This window comes from Grus americana, unplaced genomic scaffold, assembly GCF_028858705.1.
Source record: "Grus americana isolate bGruAme1 unplaced genomic scaffold, bGruAme1.mat scaffold_329, whole genome shotgun sequence".
Classification (NCBI taxonomy): Eukaryota; Metazoa; Chordata; class Aves; order Gruiformes; family Gruidae; genus Grus; species Grus americana.
Genome location: NW_026561608.1, coordinates 1 through 20,791, shown reverse-complemented (window position 1 = coordinate 20,791; position 20,791 = coordinate 1). Strand labels below are relative to the sequence as shown.

Sequence of the window (20,791 nt, the reverse complement as noted above, 5' to 3'; positions counted from 1 at the left end):
ATTTAAAAAAAAAACTAATGAAACCATCTGCTTGTTTGTGCTAATGAACTGACAATACAAGCAATCCCAGTTAACACCAAGATGGGTACTAGAAGAATGGCTATTAGCTTTCGTTATTAGAGGTACATTTCCAAAAGACTTCAAAAAGACTTTTCTTAGAGTGAGGAGTGCTAAATAGGTCAGCAAATGGATCCTCAAACCATTTCTGTGAGCCAGCCAGAAAACCTCCCAGTGACTTCAGTAGACTTTGAAGCAAGCCTTCAGATCTCAGCTATTATACATTTTCTGCATCTTTTCAATGAGCAATGACAGGTCTCTGTTCTGAAAGCTAAATGTATCTTTGTATTTTCTCTCACAAAAGATCAGAACCCCATAAGCACCATCTGGACTGCTTCTTTGTGCGTCTGTACTTTATGCAGATATGGTCTTCAAACGCAGACTGCAAAAATCCTACTGTAGCAGCAGACAGTGACTGGGATCCTTCTCCAGGAGTCCTTTGAAGTCAAAAGGAGCTGGATCAGGCCCTCACAATGATTTGCATAATAAAATCATTGAACCTATTGTGCCAGTTTATACATGCCATAATTGCATAGCTGTTACCTTATGTCAGCTTTCTCACAAAAACTCTTACCTCCAAGGCACGCACCCATGGCCAATGAGAAGATTAATGGTTTCATAGGCAAGTTAACATCAGGATCTTTACTCAGGTTGAGAAGCACAGGAATCTGTAGTTTAAGAAGAAGAGACGGAGAGATTTAGGGGACATTAGCCAACCATCAGCATGATATAAAAAAAATTCATTCAAATAAACAACATAAAACACCAACAAGTCTGAAGAATAACTTGGTTTATTTTTCTTTTTTTTTTTAATTAGTATCTTTGCATCGTATTCTTGCTCTGTGCTCACTTTTCCCCACTGACTGCTAGTTCCACAAGCCAAAGAGAAGGTAAAGACTTCAGCAAGGCTATTGACACTGTCTGCCATAGCATCCTCATAGGCAAGCTTAGGAAGTGTGGGTTGGACAAGTGGTCAGTGAGGTGGGTTGAGAACTGGCTGAATGGCAGGGCTCAGAGGGTTGTGATAAGCAGCGCACAGTCTAGTTGGAGGCCTGGAGCTACTGGTGTGCCCCAAGGGTCAGCACTGGGTCTGATCTTATTCAATATATTAATCAGTGACCTAGAAGAAGGGACAGAGTGTACCCTCAGCAAGTTTGCTGATGATACAAAACTGGGAGGAGTGGCCAGCACAGCAGAAGGCTGTGCTGCCATTCAGCAAGATCTGGACAGGCTAGAGAGTTGGGTGGAGAGGAACCTAATGAAGTTCAACAAAGGCAAATGTAGGATCCTGCACCTAGAGAGGAATAACCCCGTGCAGGAAGTTCTACCAGAATATGAGAAAAAACTTTTTCACTGTGAGGGTGACCGAGCACTGGAACAGGCTGCCCAGAGAGGCTGTGGAGTCTCCTTCTCTGGAGATATTCAAAACCCGCCTGTGCAACCTGCCTGCAATATTAGGCCAAGCCTGACAAAACTGAGGCTTTCTTAAGGTTACGACTGCCTCCCATTAGATCCTTCTAGTTCAATAGGGAACTGACAGTGACTATAAATCAATTCCCTCTCCAGTTCTTGAAACCTAAAGGACAGAGCTATATCCCCTCTTCTTGCTGGAAACAGCTGTAACATATGTCCAGACCTTCACGATCAAGATGTCTGTAAATCATGTATATGTAACTAAAAAATTCCTGAATCCTTGTTATAATCAAAATTGTCTGATCTGTTGGGGAAAAAGTGAGAAAGATCAATGTGGCAGGCTTCTGAATTCATATGCAGAGCTGAGGTTTTTTACTTTTTATTCTAACATTGTATTTACTAGGTAATGTAGATTTAGTTCACTGGGAAATATTTCCAAGGTTTCTGAATTTCCTTTAACCATTTTAGCAAATAAAATAAAATAAAATCCCTGAAAAGTCAAACGAGGCTTGTAGGAGACATAATAGACTTCATTAAGCAATTGATGTAGACCCCAAAAATACAGCAGGCAGGCTTTCTAGTTGCACCAGATCTCAGTCAGTAACACCTTTCAAAGCTAAATAACTTCCGTCTTAGTTGGGAAAAACTGGTCTCAGTTCAACTTAATTGTGTAACCACTTGGTTTGAAAGAAAGTTGTAATCAGTACCTGTAGAAAGGTCATTAGCAAGGGGAGAGGTGATAATGTTATTAACCTGTTTTTATTGTGCACAGAGGTGTATGAGACCAAAAGGGAGAGAGAAAGAATAAGCAAAGGTGGAACAGAGAAAGATCAAGCAGGAAGGGATTTGTGGGAATAACTGTGATATGCCTTAAAATTAATGCTTTCTCAGAGTCCAGGATTTTTAGTAGTGAATAGAGTTATGACTTCTAATCCTCCAATTTGTCATTTGAATGTATTTCACAGGTCCCCCTCAAGGGGTATGATCTCAGAGATGGAACAGCTGCTTCCTGAAAAATGTTTTCACTTTGATGGCTGAATGATGCTCACCTTTACTGACTGTGTTTATTCTTTTGGTATGGAATAATATATAGGCTTTGTGAAGAATTACAACCCTTTTCCCATCCCTCCTGCCAGTGGTGCTAATCATCCCTCTTCAATCCTCTAATTGATTAACCTAGATAAGTTAATGTCTAAACAATTATTCTTGAATTGTACATTGCCTGAAGATGTCTATTTCTATTTTAAGGCCTAAAGGGTCAGCTTGCCAAAATCTTGTATGTTTTTTTCCACAAAACAGTCATGAAATATTTCATTTCTCCCCACAAACTTTGTTTCTCTAAAACCATCACTGCCAGAACATGATATGCAATCCAAACTGCAGTTATATTTATTTCAAAACAATGTTGTGTTTCAACATAAGAAAAAATTTAAACACAAATACTGAAATCACAGGATAAGCCATCTTGCTCCATCTAAATGAAGCATTTTTCCTACTACATAATTTTGACCAGAGAACCAAAAGGGATTATTTAGTTCCTCGGTATTTGCAAGTATCCCGACGTACCACAGTAACTCACTTGTTGCAGGACACAAGCCTAAACGATGCGGACTAGCACCCTTTTTAAATTAGACTGCCGTGTGTGCATGCCCTGCCCAGCAAAGAGAAGGTAGTTAGGCAGAGGAAATTAAAATTATAATGCTGTTTTCTTGCTGTTGAAGTCAGTCCTAAAGCTGTTGCCAGCCAGCTCCCAAGTGCCGACCAAGTAATGCCATTTTCATACCCAACTGGTGAAAACCGTGCAGAAAGCAGAACCCTAGAGCCCTCCAGGATTCCCCTCTGTAATTATGGCACTGTGAAGGACATGAGAAGTGAGAAGCAAAACAGAGATCCCAGATAGAAAATCCATGAGGTAATTCGCTGCCTGGTATTAGCAGCCACACATGCATAATACTCCCACCAGAAAATTTGGTTCTCTGTTTAGTGAAAGAGTTCAGTGTCAGGAGCTCTCAGCGTCCTGTAAATCTGTGTTCACTGAAGACATAGAAACCCCCTAGAAGAAAGTCACATAATAAATGTTTCAACTCATTGTGTCTTCTTTTAAACACAAAGATACATTGCAACGTATCAAGAGAAGGTGCAATCATGTAATGTGCTTGAATCTCCATTTCGTAATTTTTTTAAACCCAACAAAGTATTTTAGGACCCCAAATATGCATTTGACCCCATTGGTTTTATTGCTCTCTCCTTCATATAACATTGCTTTTCCTCCACTTAGAAACACTGTGAATTCCTTTTAAAAGGCTTCATAATAATTAATCCTCTATGTTAAAATTATCATCAGTGATGTCATGCTCCTAAGTGCATTAACAGGCAGTTAAATTAGGAATCTCTACTCCCATAAATGTCTGGTTTTGTGGCAAGGGACAAACATTGAAACATGCCTTAGCAATACGCATATTTGCGTACACTTAAATTTGAATCTTTCCCCTATTTAAAGGAATTAATCTCTACCAAAAGTAATGATTATAAGTCAGAAAGGGAATGGAAGTCCTGCAGACGTTTGACACATACTTGAAGTTAGATTTAACATGCATATATCCTTTGTAAATAGGAAGTATATCTAACAAGGAATGCTGCACATTAAGTTTCAGTTTTGAATAACCAGATGAAAGATGAATGCAAAACATTCAGTTAAATTTCTAGTTTCTGAGATGATAGAAATATTTAGTTGATCCATAATATACACTCATTTTTTAACAAACATGATGGATTATCCTGTGTGGCAACTGCATGCCACAGAGTGTCCAAAAGTCACTGGCATCTAATTCTTTTGATCTAAAAGTAGGCATAATGCAAGCAGATTGTTCTAATTTCCATCCCAAGATGCTCAAAAAAAAAAAAAAAAAAAAGGAGGAATTAAGAAACTTGATCAACAGCAAGAACTCTTGAAGAGATGTTGCAAAGCAATTAAAGCCAATGGACATTTCTCATTGCTTGAGAGTTTGCATTTTAAATAGATAAGGATCATGCACAGGGTTAGTTACAAAGGAACCTGCCTCTCTGTTTTCCCCTAAAATCACCTTTAACATTTTTTGTCACAATCGTTCAGGCAATTATGTGTCAGGCAACATTTTTGCACTACCAATATCTCAAACCTCAGTTTCATCTACTGTTATAGTTAACCTGAGCACTAAAAACAGAAATGCAAAATATGAAAAGGTTACAAGGAAACTTTTCACTGTAGTTTTCAATGTTTTGAAAAACTGAATTGGTTCTACAACTCTTTCTGATTCAAGTCGTAAGCATTTGCAATAGCATCAGAAGCACTCCAAGCTAGGATAGTTTGCAAACTGGGGTATAGTTGCCTGTGATATATATTGTAAAAAGATCTTTGTCGTATTGATTTAACTTATTTGGAATGCAGATTTTTTCATAGTTTTATGAAGTGCTGCCCCTCAACAGAGAAAAAAACCCCAAAAGTTAAAGCTTATGAAGCCTCATTTTTCCTTCATTATTCCCTCTTCAGATTATGTAAAACCACCCTTATCAATATTAGAAGGAGAATAATAATGTCTTATCAGGAAAACAGCTTTCATTTCTTATACCCTTTATTTCAACAATCTTACCAGGATAAATCTCTGTTGGACTGGTTTCTAGAAAACTTGCTAATTTTACTGGAAAGTTTGATATTGAACCACTCCACATTGCTGCTTGATTGGCAGGATTTAGATAAAATGAGTGATGTAGCTCAACAGAGCAAAGCCAAATCCCTCTCACTCACTCATTGTAAGACTATTTGTCTCCAGGTATTAAAACAAAAAAACCCACAACTGTAAGAAATAATGATTGTACGTGGGAAAAGGAGACTGTCCTCAAAGACTTGATACAGAAAGGAGATAGCCATTAATCTCGATTCTATACAGGGTGTTATGTGTATTATATATTGGATGTAAGCTGATGCACAAAGAACAGCGCTAGTGTCTACAGATGTTGATGCATTTGTCTGTATAACTATCCTAATTGAAATCGACCCTTGTGAAGAAAATGTTTATTTATACCATATACCGTGGAAGTGCATAGGATATGTTACAAATATAAAAAGAATAAAAATGGGAATGTATATATTTTCACACTGTCTTTTAATCTTGAATCAGTATTGCAAGCTTTTAAAACAGGAATGGGATTTTATTACTGTTATAAATTATCCACTTTCCCTAGAAAACCTAATCTATTAACAATTAATAATATTAGAAATTAATTCAGACTCAAAAAATATGATTCTGCAGGACAGAGTATTTCTTCCTATCCCTCTCAGCTCTCTAAAATCCTGAAAATTTAAGCCAGATGAAACAATCAAGAAGAAAGGAAGCTCAATTTTTATTTTCAATGAAAGCTTTGAAAAAGAGAAAATTGAGAGATTTTAGACTAGAATTATATATACCAATTACTACTAGCTAAATTTCATGCAATACTGTTAGTTTTCTCATAACAGTCCTTGCATTTATATTGTGGTATGCAGTCCCTTTTTGTTAAAAGAGATTGGTGGTGATGTTTGCACATCTGCCTACTTGACAGAGGGGGTCTACTTGACACCTCCCAAGACTTGCTCCTTCCAGTCTTGTTTGTACAAAAGTGGAATGAAGAGCCTTTAATGTTTTCTTTTCACATTTACTTTGGTACATAGACTGCATTCTTTGTAAGTAAAACCATGACCAAAGAGTTAACAATTTTCACACCTTGCTGTCACAGCCTCTTTTCCAAGACTCCAAACTACCAAAGAAGAAGTTGAATCAAGACCTTTTCCTATTCGCCTATTTTTATGACAAAACCTTTGCATGAGCATGGCATTCTGCCAGTCAAGAAGATGAAGAAGTGAGACCCCTTTCAACCTGTGAAGACCTTCTTCTGCAATACAAACAGAAACGATGATTTAGATTTACTAGCTAGACCCCTGGATATACAGAGAGGAGACCAAAGAGGAGAGACACTGGTCCTGCTCTATCAGTGTCTCCTCCTGGGATGGCAGGAGACTCATAAGAAACAGTAGAGTGAAGCCCTCTCAGCTACTGCTTCCCAAAGATAACACTTGTACAAGTAATCACACACACCTCCATTATGCAAGAGTAACTTAGGCAAGTTTATCCTATACCTGTGCAGTGCAGTAGGAGGCATCAAGTCATATTGCCCATTTTGTCTATTTGTGCAAAATGACAATGGTGCAGACCTTCATGTCTTTATTTTAGGGATTCATTGCTGCTCTATACTGTGGGATTTTATGGCACACACTTTGCTAAGAACTGCATCAGTCGCTATGGGGAGCTGCTCTGGAGCCAGCCCGGCCCGCAGCAGAGCAGCAGGTCTTGACTCACAGGGGGTTTTCCTGAGACAGGGAAGCACCAGGAGAGCAGAGAGACCTGCCAGCAGCCGGCACCTATTGCCGGAGACGCTGAGGCAGCCTGGGCATTGCCAGAGCCATGGTGGCCACCTCCACACCTACAAAAGGAAGCCCAGGGAGCACAAGCAACCAGGAGTGCTGTGACCAGAGTGGGCAAACAGGGTGATGCGTGGCAGCCAGGGCAGTTTGGGCAGGAGGGCAAGCAGGGAGGGCATATCTTTGAAGGAGGGGCATTCCACTGGCCAAGTGGGAGATGAAATACACATAACCCAGCAACCAGCACCATTCTCTGACAGGTCAATGGCACCCATCCTACCTGACCCTCAAGGCAGAAAAGTGGGCAGTCAGCAAAGGCTGCAGCTCCAGCTGCGGGGTCTGCACCATCTACCCCAGAGGTGGCCGATGCCTCCACCCAGACAGAGCTGCTGAAGGAGAGGCTGCGGTGCAGGCCTCAGGCTGCAGGAAGTGCCCAGACCTTTCTCCTGGGGCAGGAACAGGGAGCAGACCTGCGTGCAAAAGGTGCGCCCAGGTGAGGGACCTCCTGCAGCAGGTGGCTGAGCTGCCGGAGGTGGCGAGAAGGCTGTGTAACATCAGGGAGGCTGAGAAGGAGTTAGACAGCTGGTTCCAAGCACAGTTTACAGTGGACCCACAGCCCATGGCCAAGAAGCCAAAACCACCCCCACCAGCACACACAGAAGGGAGAGGGGCCAACAATGCAGAAGAATGGAAGCTTGCGATGGCAAGGACAAGCAGGAGGAAGAGACTTCCCCCAAAGCCTGAGGTGCCCTTGCAGAACCACTTCACTGCTCTGCAGACTGAAGAGGAAAGACCCGCCACATCAGGAGAAACCCTGGGGAGCTGACTAAGGCAGCCCAGTCTGCTCCCCGTACAACAACCAGTGCAACTAAGAAAAGGCGATGAGTGATGGCAGTAGGCAACTCTTCCAAGAGGTACACAGGCACCCATGTGCTGACCTGACACACTCTCTAGAGAGGTGTGCTGCTTATGGGGGGCTCAGATCAGGGATGTCACCAAGAGACTACTAAACCTCATACAGTCAATTGACTATTATCTATTGCTGTGGTTTCACGTGGGCACCAGTGATACAGCCAGGAGCAGTCTGAGGAGGACCAAGAAGGATTACAGAACCCTGGGAACCACGGTGAGGGACTCTGGAGCGCAGCTAGTTTTTTCATCAGTCCTCCCGGTCACAGGGAAGGGGTTTGAAAGCGCCAGTCAAATCTGGTGAGTCAACAAACAGTTACAGGACTGGTGCCACAGTAGTTCGGCTACTCAGACCATGGGACTCACTTTGAGAAACCTGGTCTACTGGGGGCTGATGGCATCCATCTGTCAGAGCAGGGGAAGAACATCTTTGGTCATAGGCTTGCCAAGCTGGTGAAGAGGGCTTTAAATTAGAGTTGTTGGCGGAGAGGAACCTCAATCCATCCCACTCCTACCAGTTTGATGCCAGTGCCAGCAACAGATGCCCAGAGCCGGGAGAAGGATTGCAGGTCAGCGGGAGAGCACCTGCAGTGCAGCACAGAGGAACTCCAGCCACTCCAGCCAGTCAGTCAGCTTCATCAGGGGCCCAACTTAAAGGCCCCTATGCAAACACACGTAGCATGGGGAATAAACAAGCGGAGTTGGAGACATGCGCACGCCTGCAGGGTTATGTTCTTATTGACATCATGGAGATATGGTGGGATGGCTCCTGTGACTGGAGTGTTGGAATGGAAGGATACAGGCTCTTTAGGAAGGACAGGCAGAGGAGATGAGGAGGGAGTGTCACCCTCTATGTCAATGACCAGCTGGAGTGCATGGAGCTCCTCCTGGGGATGGATGAGGAGCTGACCGAGAGCTTATGGATCCAGGATTAAAGGGATGGCCAGAGCAGGTGACACTAAAGTATAAGTCTTCTACAGGCCATCTGACCAGGAAGACCGAGTGGATGAGGCTCTCTATAGACAGATAGGAGCATCCTCACATTCTCAAGCGCTAGTCCTCATGGGGGACCACAAGCCCTGGTCCTTCAACCACCCCAATATTGGAGGGACAACACAGCAGGGCTGTGTTTTCTCAGCCTGGAGAAAAGAAGGCTCCGGGGAGATCTAATTGTGGCTTACCAGTACCTGAAGGGGGCCTACAGGAGAGATGGTGAGGGACTGTTTATCAGGGAGTGTAGTGACAGGACAAGGGGTAATGGGTTTAAGCTGAAGAAGGGTTGATTTATATTAGATGTTAGAAAGAAATTCTTTACTGTTAAGAGTGGTGAGGCGCTGGAACAGGTTGCCCAGAGAGGTTGTGGATGCCCCCTCCCTGGAAGTGTTCAAGGCCAGGTTGGATGGGGCTTTGAGCAACGTGGTCTAGTGGAGGGTGTCCCTGCCCATGGCAGGGGGGTTGGAACTAGACGATCTTTGAGGTCCCTTCCAACCCAAACCATTCTATGATTCTATGATAAGCAATCCAGGAGGTTCCTGGAATGTGTTGATGGTAGAGACCTTATAGCAGCCTTCTAGTCCCTAAAGGGGACCTTCAAGAAAGCTGGAATGGGACTTTTTACAAGGGTATGTAGTGATAGGACAAGGGGTAATGGATTTAAACTGAAAGACAGTAGATTTAGATTAGATATAAGGAAGAAATCTTTCATGATGAGAGTGGTGAGACACTGGGTCCCTGCCCAGAGAAGCTGTGGATGCCCCATCCCTGGAAGTCTTCAAGGCCAGGTTGGATGGGGCTTTGAGCAACCTGGTCTAGTGGGGAGTGTCCCTGCCCATGGCAGGGGGTTGGAACTAGATGATCTTTGAGGTCTCTTGTAACCCAAACCAGTCTATGATTCTATGCATGTGGTAAAGATGTCTTCCATGAAAACTGCAGAGAATATGCATTAATAGAAAAAAACTATGGCCCAGTCTTTACACTCTTATCAAGCACTGAAATGCAGGACATAGTAAACTCCGGCAGGACAGAAAGCAAAGAAGATCCAAAAATAAAACTGACACTAAGAACATGAGATACATACAAAATATTCGGTATTGCAAATGAAAAGACTCTCATAGTTGTAGAGGCGATAAATAGTAGGCCAAAAATTATCTGGCTTCTAACAACAACCTGTCAAAGACTAAGTCACCTTGCCAGCCAGGTGGTTAATGGAAATTGTTTGATACACTATATTGAGGAAATAGTATTTAAACTCAGCTAAAACAGGCATTTACTATGGCTATATTTTTAGTTCTGGTAATAAAAGAAAAATATAAACAGATGGCTCCAGCATATGCAGCTGATAAAACATGTCAATTAAACTAAAGAGCATGCTGGTAATAAAATCATGTCACCTAACATTCTAAGGGCAGAAATCCATGGCTATTTAAATGACAATACTAGGAAAATGCAAGCCTTAAAAATTAGTAACCTCCCTGACAAGGAATGTCATTGTGAGTTTATCCTGTTGAAAAAAGAGGAAAAATATCAGAGGATTAATAGAATGACACATAGAGCATCACTACATGATTCACCACATTTATTCTTTAGACAAAGCAGGCTGGATATCCAACATGAAAAAAAAAACCCCTTGCCATTCAAGAAATAAAATGTGTGAGACTTACTAACTGAGCTACTGGTTTATTAATTGTTTATGCACAGAACATTTTGTGGGTGTTTTTTAAGCAACTCCCAGATATATTTGTATATATTACATTTGCTGCTGGCAACATAGTCTTTTGCATACAGTCAGAGTTCATAGAGTTTCTCGCAAAGTATATCTCAAACCCAAAATATTTTGCGTTACATATTGGCAAAAAAATGATTGATTTTACTATCACAATTCCCAGGCATGCTTATGTAAGGAAGTGCAATAAACACTCACTCATATAAACATCTATTTAATTAGATAGCTGGATCTTCACTCTCCAATGCTTAAAGAGAAGGGAAAAGTCTTGGGATTACAGTTCATCAAGCAAATTTAATCTCATCTTGTTTTGGGGCAGTTCATGATGTTTTCAGTCAGGACAAATTATGAGAAACAAGTAACTGGAAGATACTCTGAAGACTCTTTTGCCTTTGTGCGGCTCCAATGCTTTATTATACTTTAACACAAACAGAATTTCACCAAGACAGAAACAGTAAAAGTAATCAACCTACGATGAGCTAAGTGTCCTCAGAAACTCATTCCACTGTTTCATGTACACAATTATCTTTCCACAGCATCCTCTGTAGCATAAAATACTCACTGTGTTCTGAGCTTTTTGCAAAGATTTCAGTTTAGCTACCACTGTACATGAATTCCATATGGTCCTGACATTTTTGATGGTGGGGTTATATCAGTTTTACTATTGTCTAGAGCAAAGAAGAATTTGACCAACAACTGAAAAGGCATTTTCAGAGTAAGATGCTTCAAATACTAAACTAATCTGACTATTGTAATTCCAGAATTTTTTAGTAAGGGAGAATTCTTCTCCATGATGCTGGTGCTGAAGGCTGCTGAAAAGCATCAATGTGTTCAAAATGTTTAAACATATGAGTATTTTGCACCTTAACACATTTCCTTCTTAAAATAACTGAAAATATTTAGGTTTTATTCTAAGACTGCAGATAATGTGTTGTGTTTATGTTTCAGGAGAATCAAGAATCCTAACTTGTCTATGTAGATACTTAGCAATTCTTGAAAAAGCTTGGATTTTCTTCTAGGAAAGCATTTTCCTTACCTGTTTTCATTACTTCAATTCATAAAACAGTTTGTTTCCCAGAATTCTTTGTAATGCTGGCTCACATATATTAATATTCTAATTACCTTTTTAAAATACTGATTTACAGCTTCCACTTTTCACATCCTGTTAAGGTAAGAATCAGCCAGCTATAAATTTTAATGCTGTCAGATCTGAAACTTAAAATGGACCAGTCAACTTTATCCAAACACAGATAAAGTTATATTTTTAGTCTCAAGCTCCATTAATTAGGCATTCACATTTTTTAAATTTTCATTTTTTCTATACACAAAGCAAGTCATTATGAATCTGACTATCCCACTAGTACAAATAAAGAAGCTGAAATGAAAATTTGGACAACTATCCTTTAACTTGTTGGGGTTTTTTGTTCGGGTTTTTTTTTTTATGGAAACACTATCACAGTTACAGATCTATCTGGAGGTTTTTTCGTTTTCTTCCCTCCAGCTATGCACCTCATAAGTCAAGCCTCAAGCCTTCATATGTGCTATAGTAAAATTCCATAGTTCTTCCATTTCTCAGGCAGGTCCTGGGTCAAAATACTCTATATTATGGGCTACTTCTAAATTAGCAAGTAACATGGTGTAATAGGAGATTGAAAGAGGTGGAGCCGAGTCCCTTCTTATCTACGGTGCCTTTAGTCCAGGGGCATTAGTCACCTCACATGGCAGATCCTTACTTCTGTCCACTCATGCCGTTTCTGAGTTACTCTACTGAGCACGTATCGCCCACGCCATCTCCCTGCTCCGAGGCTGGACAACACGTGCTGCACGGTGTTGTAGGGGATGAATGGAAGACTTTATCCAGCAACACAGAGGCAGTGTTGGGGACATCCCATGAACGAACTGATGCCTCACGGCTACATCATAACAGGTCTCCCATACTCCTATATCACCAGGGCATATGAAACCAAACTCATATACAGAAGCATGTCAGTATGATCCTCTGCTTCTGAGTACACACTTGGGGTTGAACTCCAAGCTGTTGCTCCGACTGGTCAACTTTGTGAATATGTGAGTGAATTATGTGACTGAATAAGTGAGTTTGCTATTAATAATTACAGCTTGATTCAGTAAATAGCAAGTCAGTAAATAAATTAGATCTAAGAAATACCTGTTGCACTGTGTGTTTATTACACACACACACACACTCAGTCCCCAGTTTGTGAAAAGCTATTCTACAAAAGAGCTGCGTTCAATATATGTAATACTCCTCATCAGGAGTTCGTAACTTTGACATATGTGGTGATAAATACCCTTCCAAAACCAAATATTGCTTCTTTTGACAGTAGGAACCCAGTGCCAAAGAAACAAAAAGAATTTTAAATGAAGGTTTATACAATCTTAAGTAAGAACTTGGGACTCAGTTACTTAGGAATTTTCTGTCAGGATTTTCTAATGTAGAATGACAAAGACCAAAGTCCAAGCCTATTCACTGAGCTAGATGATGCTAGGTCTTGACTTTAGTCTGTTGTATAATACATTAATGTCTTAACACCTCAGCTAATGACTGCTCTTGCACAGGTGAGAATATGCCTGCATTTCTCTTTCTTCCTCCATTCTCTCTCTGCCTATTTTTACACAAAACAAACAAACAAAAAAATATAGCAGTCTCTTACGTTCAGCCCAGAACAGAATGAAAAAGATATATATTTGAAATGTCTAAAATCTCAACAGGAATCCTTTCTTGTTGTGCTGGTTTTGGCTGGGATAGAGTTAATTTTCTTCACACCAGCTTGTCTGGGGCTACGGTTTGGATTTGTGCTGAAAACAGTGTTGCTAACAGAGGGATGTTTTCGTTACTGCTGAGCAGTGCTCACACAGAGCCAAGGCCTTTGCTGCTTCTCACACCACCCCACCAGTGAGTGGGCTGGGGGTGCACAAGGACTTGGGAGGGGACACAGCCGGGACAGCTGACCCCAACTGAGCAAAGGGGTATTTCATACCATATGACATCATGCTCAGCATATAAAGCTGGGGGAAGAAGAAGGAAGGGGGTGGGGAACATTCTGAGTGATGGCGTTTGTCTTCCCAAGTCACCGTTATGGGTGATGGAGCCCTGCTTTCCTGGGGATGGCTGAACACCTGCCTGCCCATGGAAGTGGTGAATGAATTCCTTGTCTTGCTTTGCTTGCATGCATGGCTTTTGCTTTACCCATTAAACTGTCTTTATCTCAACCCACGAGTTTTCTCACTTTTGCCCTTCCCGAGATCCCATCCTGCTGTGGGGGTAGTGAGCGAGTGGCTGCGTGGTGCTCAGCTGCCACCTGGGTTAAACCATGACACCTGTCCATCTGCATTTCACTCCCTCAAAGACAGAAAAGAAGTGATCTTCAAGCATCCCAAAAGATTCCTGTGTTTCAGGAATCTCTCCCATTCCCCCAAACATACTCTTTTAAAAGAGGTTCCTTTCAAAACCTGTAAAAGATCCTTTGGTCAATGTGCATACAGGTGTTTTTTGGTATTACTCCAAACAATTTTTCATAGACTAGCTGGATAAGAGGCAAAACCTTTGAAGCTAAGATTTCTGTATTATTACTTAATAGTCCTCAAGTGTTTGCTGGGAGGTGACTCATCCTGAACCAATCTTTCCCTTCGTGCCTATTGCTTGCAGTCTGTTGTTGTTAAGTCAATATAATTCCACAGGAAACACCACACCAATCAACTCAAAATACCAGATTAATGTGTAATTATAGAGCATTTGCAAATTATCCAACCTGTCATATGCCCTATAAGAAGTGTCTTAAACCTTGACACAGGTTAAGGGTGGACGTGATCATCCAATAACAATGGCAGAAAATATTATACTTAGCTGAGAACATGCTCTAACAATGAATCATTCCTATGGTATAATGAAGGGATTATTGCACTTTAAACAGAGAATTTGATTGAATAAACCTGTCCGATCATGCCCTAATTTGTTACAATTTGATACTTTTGTGACATTGAAACTCAGCTGCTGGTGAACATTATTTGCTGGTTTTTAAACTAATTACCTAAGTAAGGTAGCAATAAAAGGTTCAGGCGTTAAAAAAGCATTAGTGTAACTACATAGTGCATAGAGGGAAACTATTGATAGCAGCGGATGGATAGTGACAGTTTCCATCAAAAAGGCAATTTCACTTTTCAGCTACCGATGTGGATATAAGAGAGAAAGTGCAACACCACAGCTAAAACCGTGCCTGTAGTCCACAGCCAACTGCAGCTGCTGGCCGCAATGTCCAGCCAGACGCCTAAACGGTTTGAATAAGCTTGTAATAATATTCAGTCTCAGGGGATAAACTACAACACAGCAGAAGTCAAAAAAAAAGGAAATCATAATCAGCAAGCTCAGCTCCCTTGCCAGCACCAGGAGGAGGATGTGCAAGCGCTGCACGGACCCTACCATTGTAGCCGTGAAGGGGATGTTGTCGATCACGGAGGAGGCCAAAGCAGACACCCAGAGCACTAAAATGATGGCCACTGCCAAACGCTGCTCCTCGGGAACCACCTGGGATTGAGAGAGATTAAATTACAACTTTGATGAGATCAGTGTTGCTCTGTCCTCCCCATGGCATAATTGCACGTTCTTCACAGTTTTAATTTATCGACACTTATTACTCCTTCAGGCTCTGAGATAGGAAAAGCGTCTTAAAGAAAATAGCCTGACATTCAGTAACACAATTATTGTTCTTTTTCCAAGAAAATTTGAACAAATAGAAATACAAAGACTGATATTTCTAATACTCATACTTGCATTTCACACAAGAAATAAACTATGCAACCCTAAACTTTCCCCTTTTACTCTTTTTTATTATTATCATTTTTTAGACTACAGAAAAGGCTACCCTTTTGCATTTATGGGTATGTTTATTCTGTCTGTGGACAGATACATACATATTAAATATCACCCATGCCAAAGAATAACATGCTTTCTTGATATTGCTAATGCAGGAATGCAATCATTAATATTAAATTAAAAATGAAAGTATTATTCATTATTTTATTGGAGTAAAATTATTTTCTTTATGTATTAAAAATGGTAAATATTTTAAACTTACCTTTATTAACAAAGCTGTTTGCTCTCCTATGTAGTCTATTAAGTGCAGATGAGCCAAAGCCTAAAAAATAAAACATTGGTATCAACTGATGCAGTTACTTTTTTTTTCCAGTGGATGTAAAAAAATACAACAATCCCTTCCCGTTCATAAGATGTTGATATTCATCTCATGTAGCTTCTATAGCAGCTTTCGGTGGAAAGAAAAGACATGGCAGAAATTGGTAGCTGTATGTGCATGTTGGTTGTGCTGGAATGACTGGTGGGATTGCTTAAGAGCGTGGGGGACTGGCATCAGAGAGCAGCTGAAATTTCAAGAGGGCATTCTTCAGTGAATAGATGTTTTCCTGAATACCTGAACACAACTGATTTTAAACCAACTTCCCCAAAACCACAGTATAGACAGAAGTATATCATGCGTTTAAAAGGTCAGATGAAATCGGGAATCTCGTGCTCAGCCTGAGATGAAGAAAAGAGAAAGCAAAATATATTTTTCTGTTAAACAGCATCCTCGGACCCATATAAAACCAACACTACCCATCTGCTAAACCAGGCCAGAGATCTTGGGTGAAGGGAAATTGGCACAGAGGCAGCAGCACCTGAAAGACAGTAAAACCAGCTCCCTGATCCCCATGTCAGGCACCCACACTGAGGAGGCGAGCCCCGTAAGCGTGGGGCCAGGAGACAGCCTGGGCCAGAGTGCTCTGTCCCCGTTGTGAGAGCCATTCCCATCACACAGCATACCCAGATAGCACCCCATACGACCATGGTTACTGCCATGGATGACAAGAGATAGCAAGACTCCAGCCTAGTGGTGATGGCTCTGCTCTCTCCCTGGGCAGACAGGAGAATATAAGCTGAGTATTCACACCATGGGAGAATGATCTATTCCCTCAAACTACAAGATAAAAGGGGAATTTTAACTTATGAGAGCTACCCTTTAATTCACTTTGGGTTTGAGGGGTTTATTTTTCTTACAAGTGTCCAGAATGAAGTGCTATTTTCAGGTTGAGTGAGGGACATCTATTTTATGACTTTTCAGTTTCTCAGGGGAGAAAAATCACATCATTTTTGGATCAGCCTGGACCAAGATGGTTGGCTTTTTTTCATATTTTTTTTCTGCCACGTCAAAGACTGTCAGCTGCGATGCCTCACTTACTGACTCCATTCCCACACAGAGACGCAGAAGTCAGTATTCACACGACACGACTCCACATAACCCGCACACCTGGCTCTCAGACAGAGCCCTTCAGAGACGTCAGTGGGGAAAAAAAAAAACATTCAACTTGCACACTGTCAAATTCCATGACAGAGATGGACAAAGATCCTAACAGGCACTGAGTGCTGTGGTATAAGACACGGTAATGTCAGAGTGACAAAGGGACTGTCATTCAGACTGACAATTCCTGTATCTGCAGCTTGTTCAGGCAGCAGCTGAACACTAGTGGTTTGGGTATCACCACCTATTAAATTTGGCCCAGAAATTATATTTCCTTCTAACAATGCATTGCACAAGAAAAGGTATATCTACATTTAAAGATGCAGCACGCAGAAAGCAAGTGATCAGACTTTCAAATACATAAACATACCCCTTGCATTAATAAAAATGGACATTTTTTCATGACTCTGAATTCCCAGGAGAAAGTTTCCTAAGAAATGAATTCTTGTTGGTAATTTTAAGTTACAATTTTCATTCTAAGCTATCTGCATTGCTTTATCAACTCAAAGGCTATGAAAGTGACTTTTAAAATGAGTGTAAAAGCAATATTTTTAATGAACAATAATATTTTTTTCCTGCAATTGCTTTGCATTCACACTTTAAAATAAACTTTTTAACCCATAGCTGTCAGCAACCAGAGCTCAGAGTTACATTCAGTTAGCATTGCTGCCTTATTACTTAATTATCCAGTTAGCACAACATACTACTTTTCAGTAACGCTCAAAATTTGTTCTGGAATCCAGACATGGCACTACAAAAGAGAAATTCAGGCAAAAGGGAAGGGAGTGAAGGACACCCACGTCACTGCTGCAAGGTAGTCAGTCTGCAGGTAGCCCATCACGTTAGAGATGATGCCAGTACTAATCACATAACCAACTTTAGGATGTCTCTACAATATCCAGGCCAATCACCTGCAAGCACCTAAATGAAAGTCAGCAATTAGGACCCTGCCAATGGCCTCCCCTGGGTGTAAACTGCGCAGAGGGTCTCCTGGATCTTCCTGTGTCTTCTAAGAGGAATAAGTATTACTGCACTAATTGGTGCCTTCAAGCATACTAGCTCCTGTCTGACAGCTGAAAACAGTTTTACTGCAGAAAAAAATCATGTAGCATTTTAGATCAAAGTTTAATTTATGCACAAAAATTTGCATGAAAAATCCTCTTATGGACAGCATGTTGTGATGACTGTTGTAAATAAACTCTGCCTGAAGGGATTAAGGTAAAATGTCAATTTTGACTATAAAATTGAACAAAATACTGTATCCCTGAGAGGCACAGGAACTTATGTCACAAAGAGACAGAAGAAGCAGAAAGATTTTATAGCCTATAACAGACAGTTGTGAACAAGGACTAAAAAGACAGTTGTAAAGATGAATTACGCGAAGGACGCAATAGAAAACAAGAGAGCTCCAAAGGATTTCTGACTTTTTCATTGCAAAAGATCTGCCAGACTGGACCAATGAGCACACAAAGGCAGAACCCCCAAGAGTTCCCCCAAGCTCTGGAACTTAATTCACATTTTCCAAAATGACTTGCAGCCTACATCCCACACAGGTTTTCAAATGTGCCTTGTAAGAGGAAAGAGAACATTTATAGCAGTAGGAAATAGCTTCAGACTGGGGACCATCCAAGATGAAGGATTGCCACGGGTGAAGAATATGAGCTGACAACTGCTGAGTGCCTAGTTCGTGGAAAGATTTCTTATACTTCAGTGCATATCTTTGTTTTGACTTGTTTCTTCTTGACATTGTTAGCCTAAAGGAAAGAAAAAATGCCTTGGCAAGGACTGTCATCTCCTGCTAATCCAAAGGGTAACAGATTCAGATCAAACTTAGCAGTGATGATACATGATACTTAGAACGTTTTTCTTCTTCATTTATGGGGAAGAAATTAGTGTGTCTCGCTTTTTTTCTTGATTATGAGTAGAAGTTCTTTCATGACCTTAAACTGCTGTTATTCTACAGAGCCAGGAAAAAATATTCTTTCGTTAGCAAACTATTCACTGTGACCTGAGAAACCATAAAAATGAAGTTCAGTGAATTACAACAGTCATATCCAAAGTCTGGCAGTAAATTGCAAATAAGTTCCTGCGTGTTTTACTATGTTATTGTGCAGTCACACGGCACTCAAATCAAACCGTTCAATCCAAGTTAAAACAATAAATACATCAGGGAATGCAACTAATAAACTGTTACAGCAGCAGCAGACAAAATAAATATGGCTTCAGTATGGATGCCCTATAAGAGCTAAAAAACACAAGGATATATAGAGTCTGATAACACAGAGAACTAAAAATTGCCTGTACTAATGGATGTACAATAAATCGACATTTCCTGATGAATTTTAGACCTACTAGCTCTCAAACAAGCTTCCTAATGATAATCAGAGTTTCTATTCATACTCTGAGAGGTTACTAGATTTTGACTTCCAGTTGGCATTAATTAGAGTTGGTTGAATTATTTGCTGTTTGTATTTCATTCAAATTTTGTCCTATTTACTGTTGATGATTTTTTTTAATAGATCCCAATTTACAAATTCTTGGACTTTTTGTAATTACTGGGGGAGGCTGAGGGGAGGAGGCTGTGCAAGCAAATTTGTTATTACAGGCTTTTCCCAGGCTGCTCACTCAGACAATTCGCTAGCCATGGCAGTGCCAGTGGTCACTCGGGTTTTATCAGTCATGTTTCCACGACATAATTACATCATTTAAACCCAGCAAATAACAATTGAAAAACACCAAGCATTCTAGGGAATGCACAGAAGCCTAACTGACAAGTAAATGTGGGTATTCATACAAAGAATTATCCAAACATTTGGGGTAAACCAAATCCTCTCAGGCTATACAAAAGCATCAAACAGTAAAATAAAATGGGGTACAAACATGGCTGGACTGTTTCTGATAGCCAAGTAGGCAAACACAAAGAAACTACACAGCAAGATATCCAGGCATTTCAAGTACTGAATATCTTTCTAAATTACAATTGCAAACTGAAACTCAGTGATTTTATCCTTTCAAACCATACTCCCATGAAATCTTTTAGGCCATTTGGTAGACAGCATGTAGCAGACAGCATTAGGAGCATTTTTCAATTCTGATTTATTCTTGTTCTTTTATTTTTCTTATCACTTCTCTGAATAATTGCAAACCAAACATATAAATACATATCAACTATCTGCAAACATAGACCGCCGACAGACCTGGAAAATAGAATTCCACTTATGGGCAATGATTGTGTCAGATATGTGCAGAAAATGCAGCAGAAGGAGAGAGAGTGAGACCAAGCTTACAATGAAAAACTAAATCTCAAAGAGTTCCAGCCAACTTCCACCACTTTGCAATTTCTCTCTGTGCTACTATGACTACACTCAATCTTCAGTATTCCAGAGGGACCGAATCTGCAGGAGGCCTCTGCCCAAGAACGTAATTCACGTTTTAAGTCAGTCGTAACTCTTGAGGCTTTAGAAATCACAGAATCTTACCTCCATGAGAACAAACAATGCTGCAAAGAAAAGGAGGGTTGCCCACTCGACTCTGTTCAATATCATCTCAAAATCATGGATGTCTGCTAGCACTAGCAGCCAAATGGCTCCCAACATGGCAATCCAGCCTGCACGAGAGAAAGAGAGAACACCACTTTACATGTCACAGACTTGCGATGTGCCACCAACGGAAAAGTTACAGTATGGCGTTTTTCGGGGCCCTTATGACTCACTGGCTCTGTGCTCCAGAAGGTAAACAGAGGAAGGAAAAGCTCTTGCAAACAGAGGAGGCACTGACTTTAAATAGCAAAACAGGCTTTTTCCAGACAGGATCCCTCTATATATCTTAGAGTGTTTTAAGACACGTATTTCGGTAACTGATTGAGAGAAAATGCAAATCGAACACACAATCAGCCGGAGAACATAATCAGCAAATCTCCCATCGAAGCAAGGCTCACTGCCTCTCTGC

The 20,791-nt window shown here is 40.8% G+C and overlaps 1 protein-coding gene across 1 annotated transcript; it reads right to left on the bottom strand.

Moving 5' to 3' along the window:
• Positions 1–631: 631 nt before the first annotated feature.
• Positions 632–20,450, bottom strand: LOC129200583 (P protein-like; the record flags this gene model as incomplete). The annotated part of the gene is made up of 4 exons (XM_054811899.1): positions 632–725; positions 14,974–15,078; positions 15,629–15,688; positions 20,323–20,450. Coding segments are annotated over 4 exons (387 nt in total), but the record flags the coding sequence as incomplete, so codon positions are not given.
• Between the last annotated feature and the right edge of the window lie 341 nt (positions 20,451–20,791).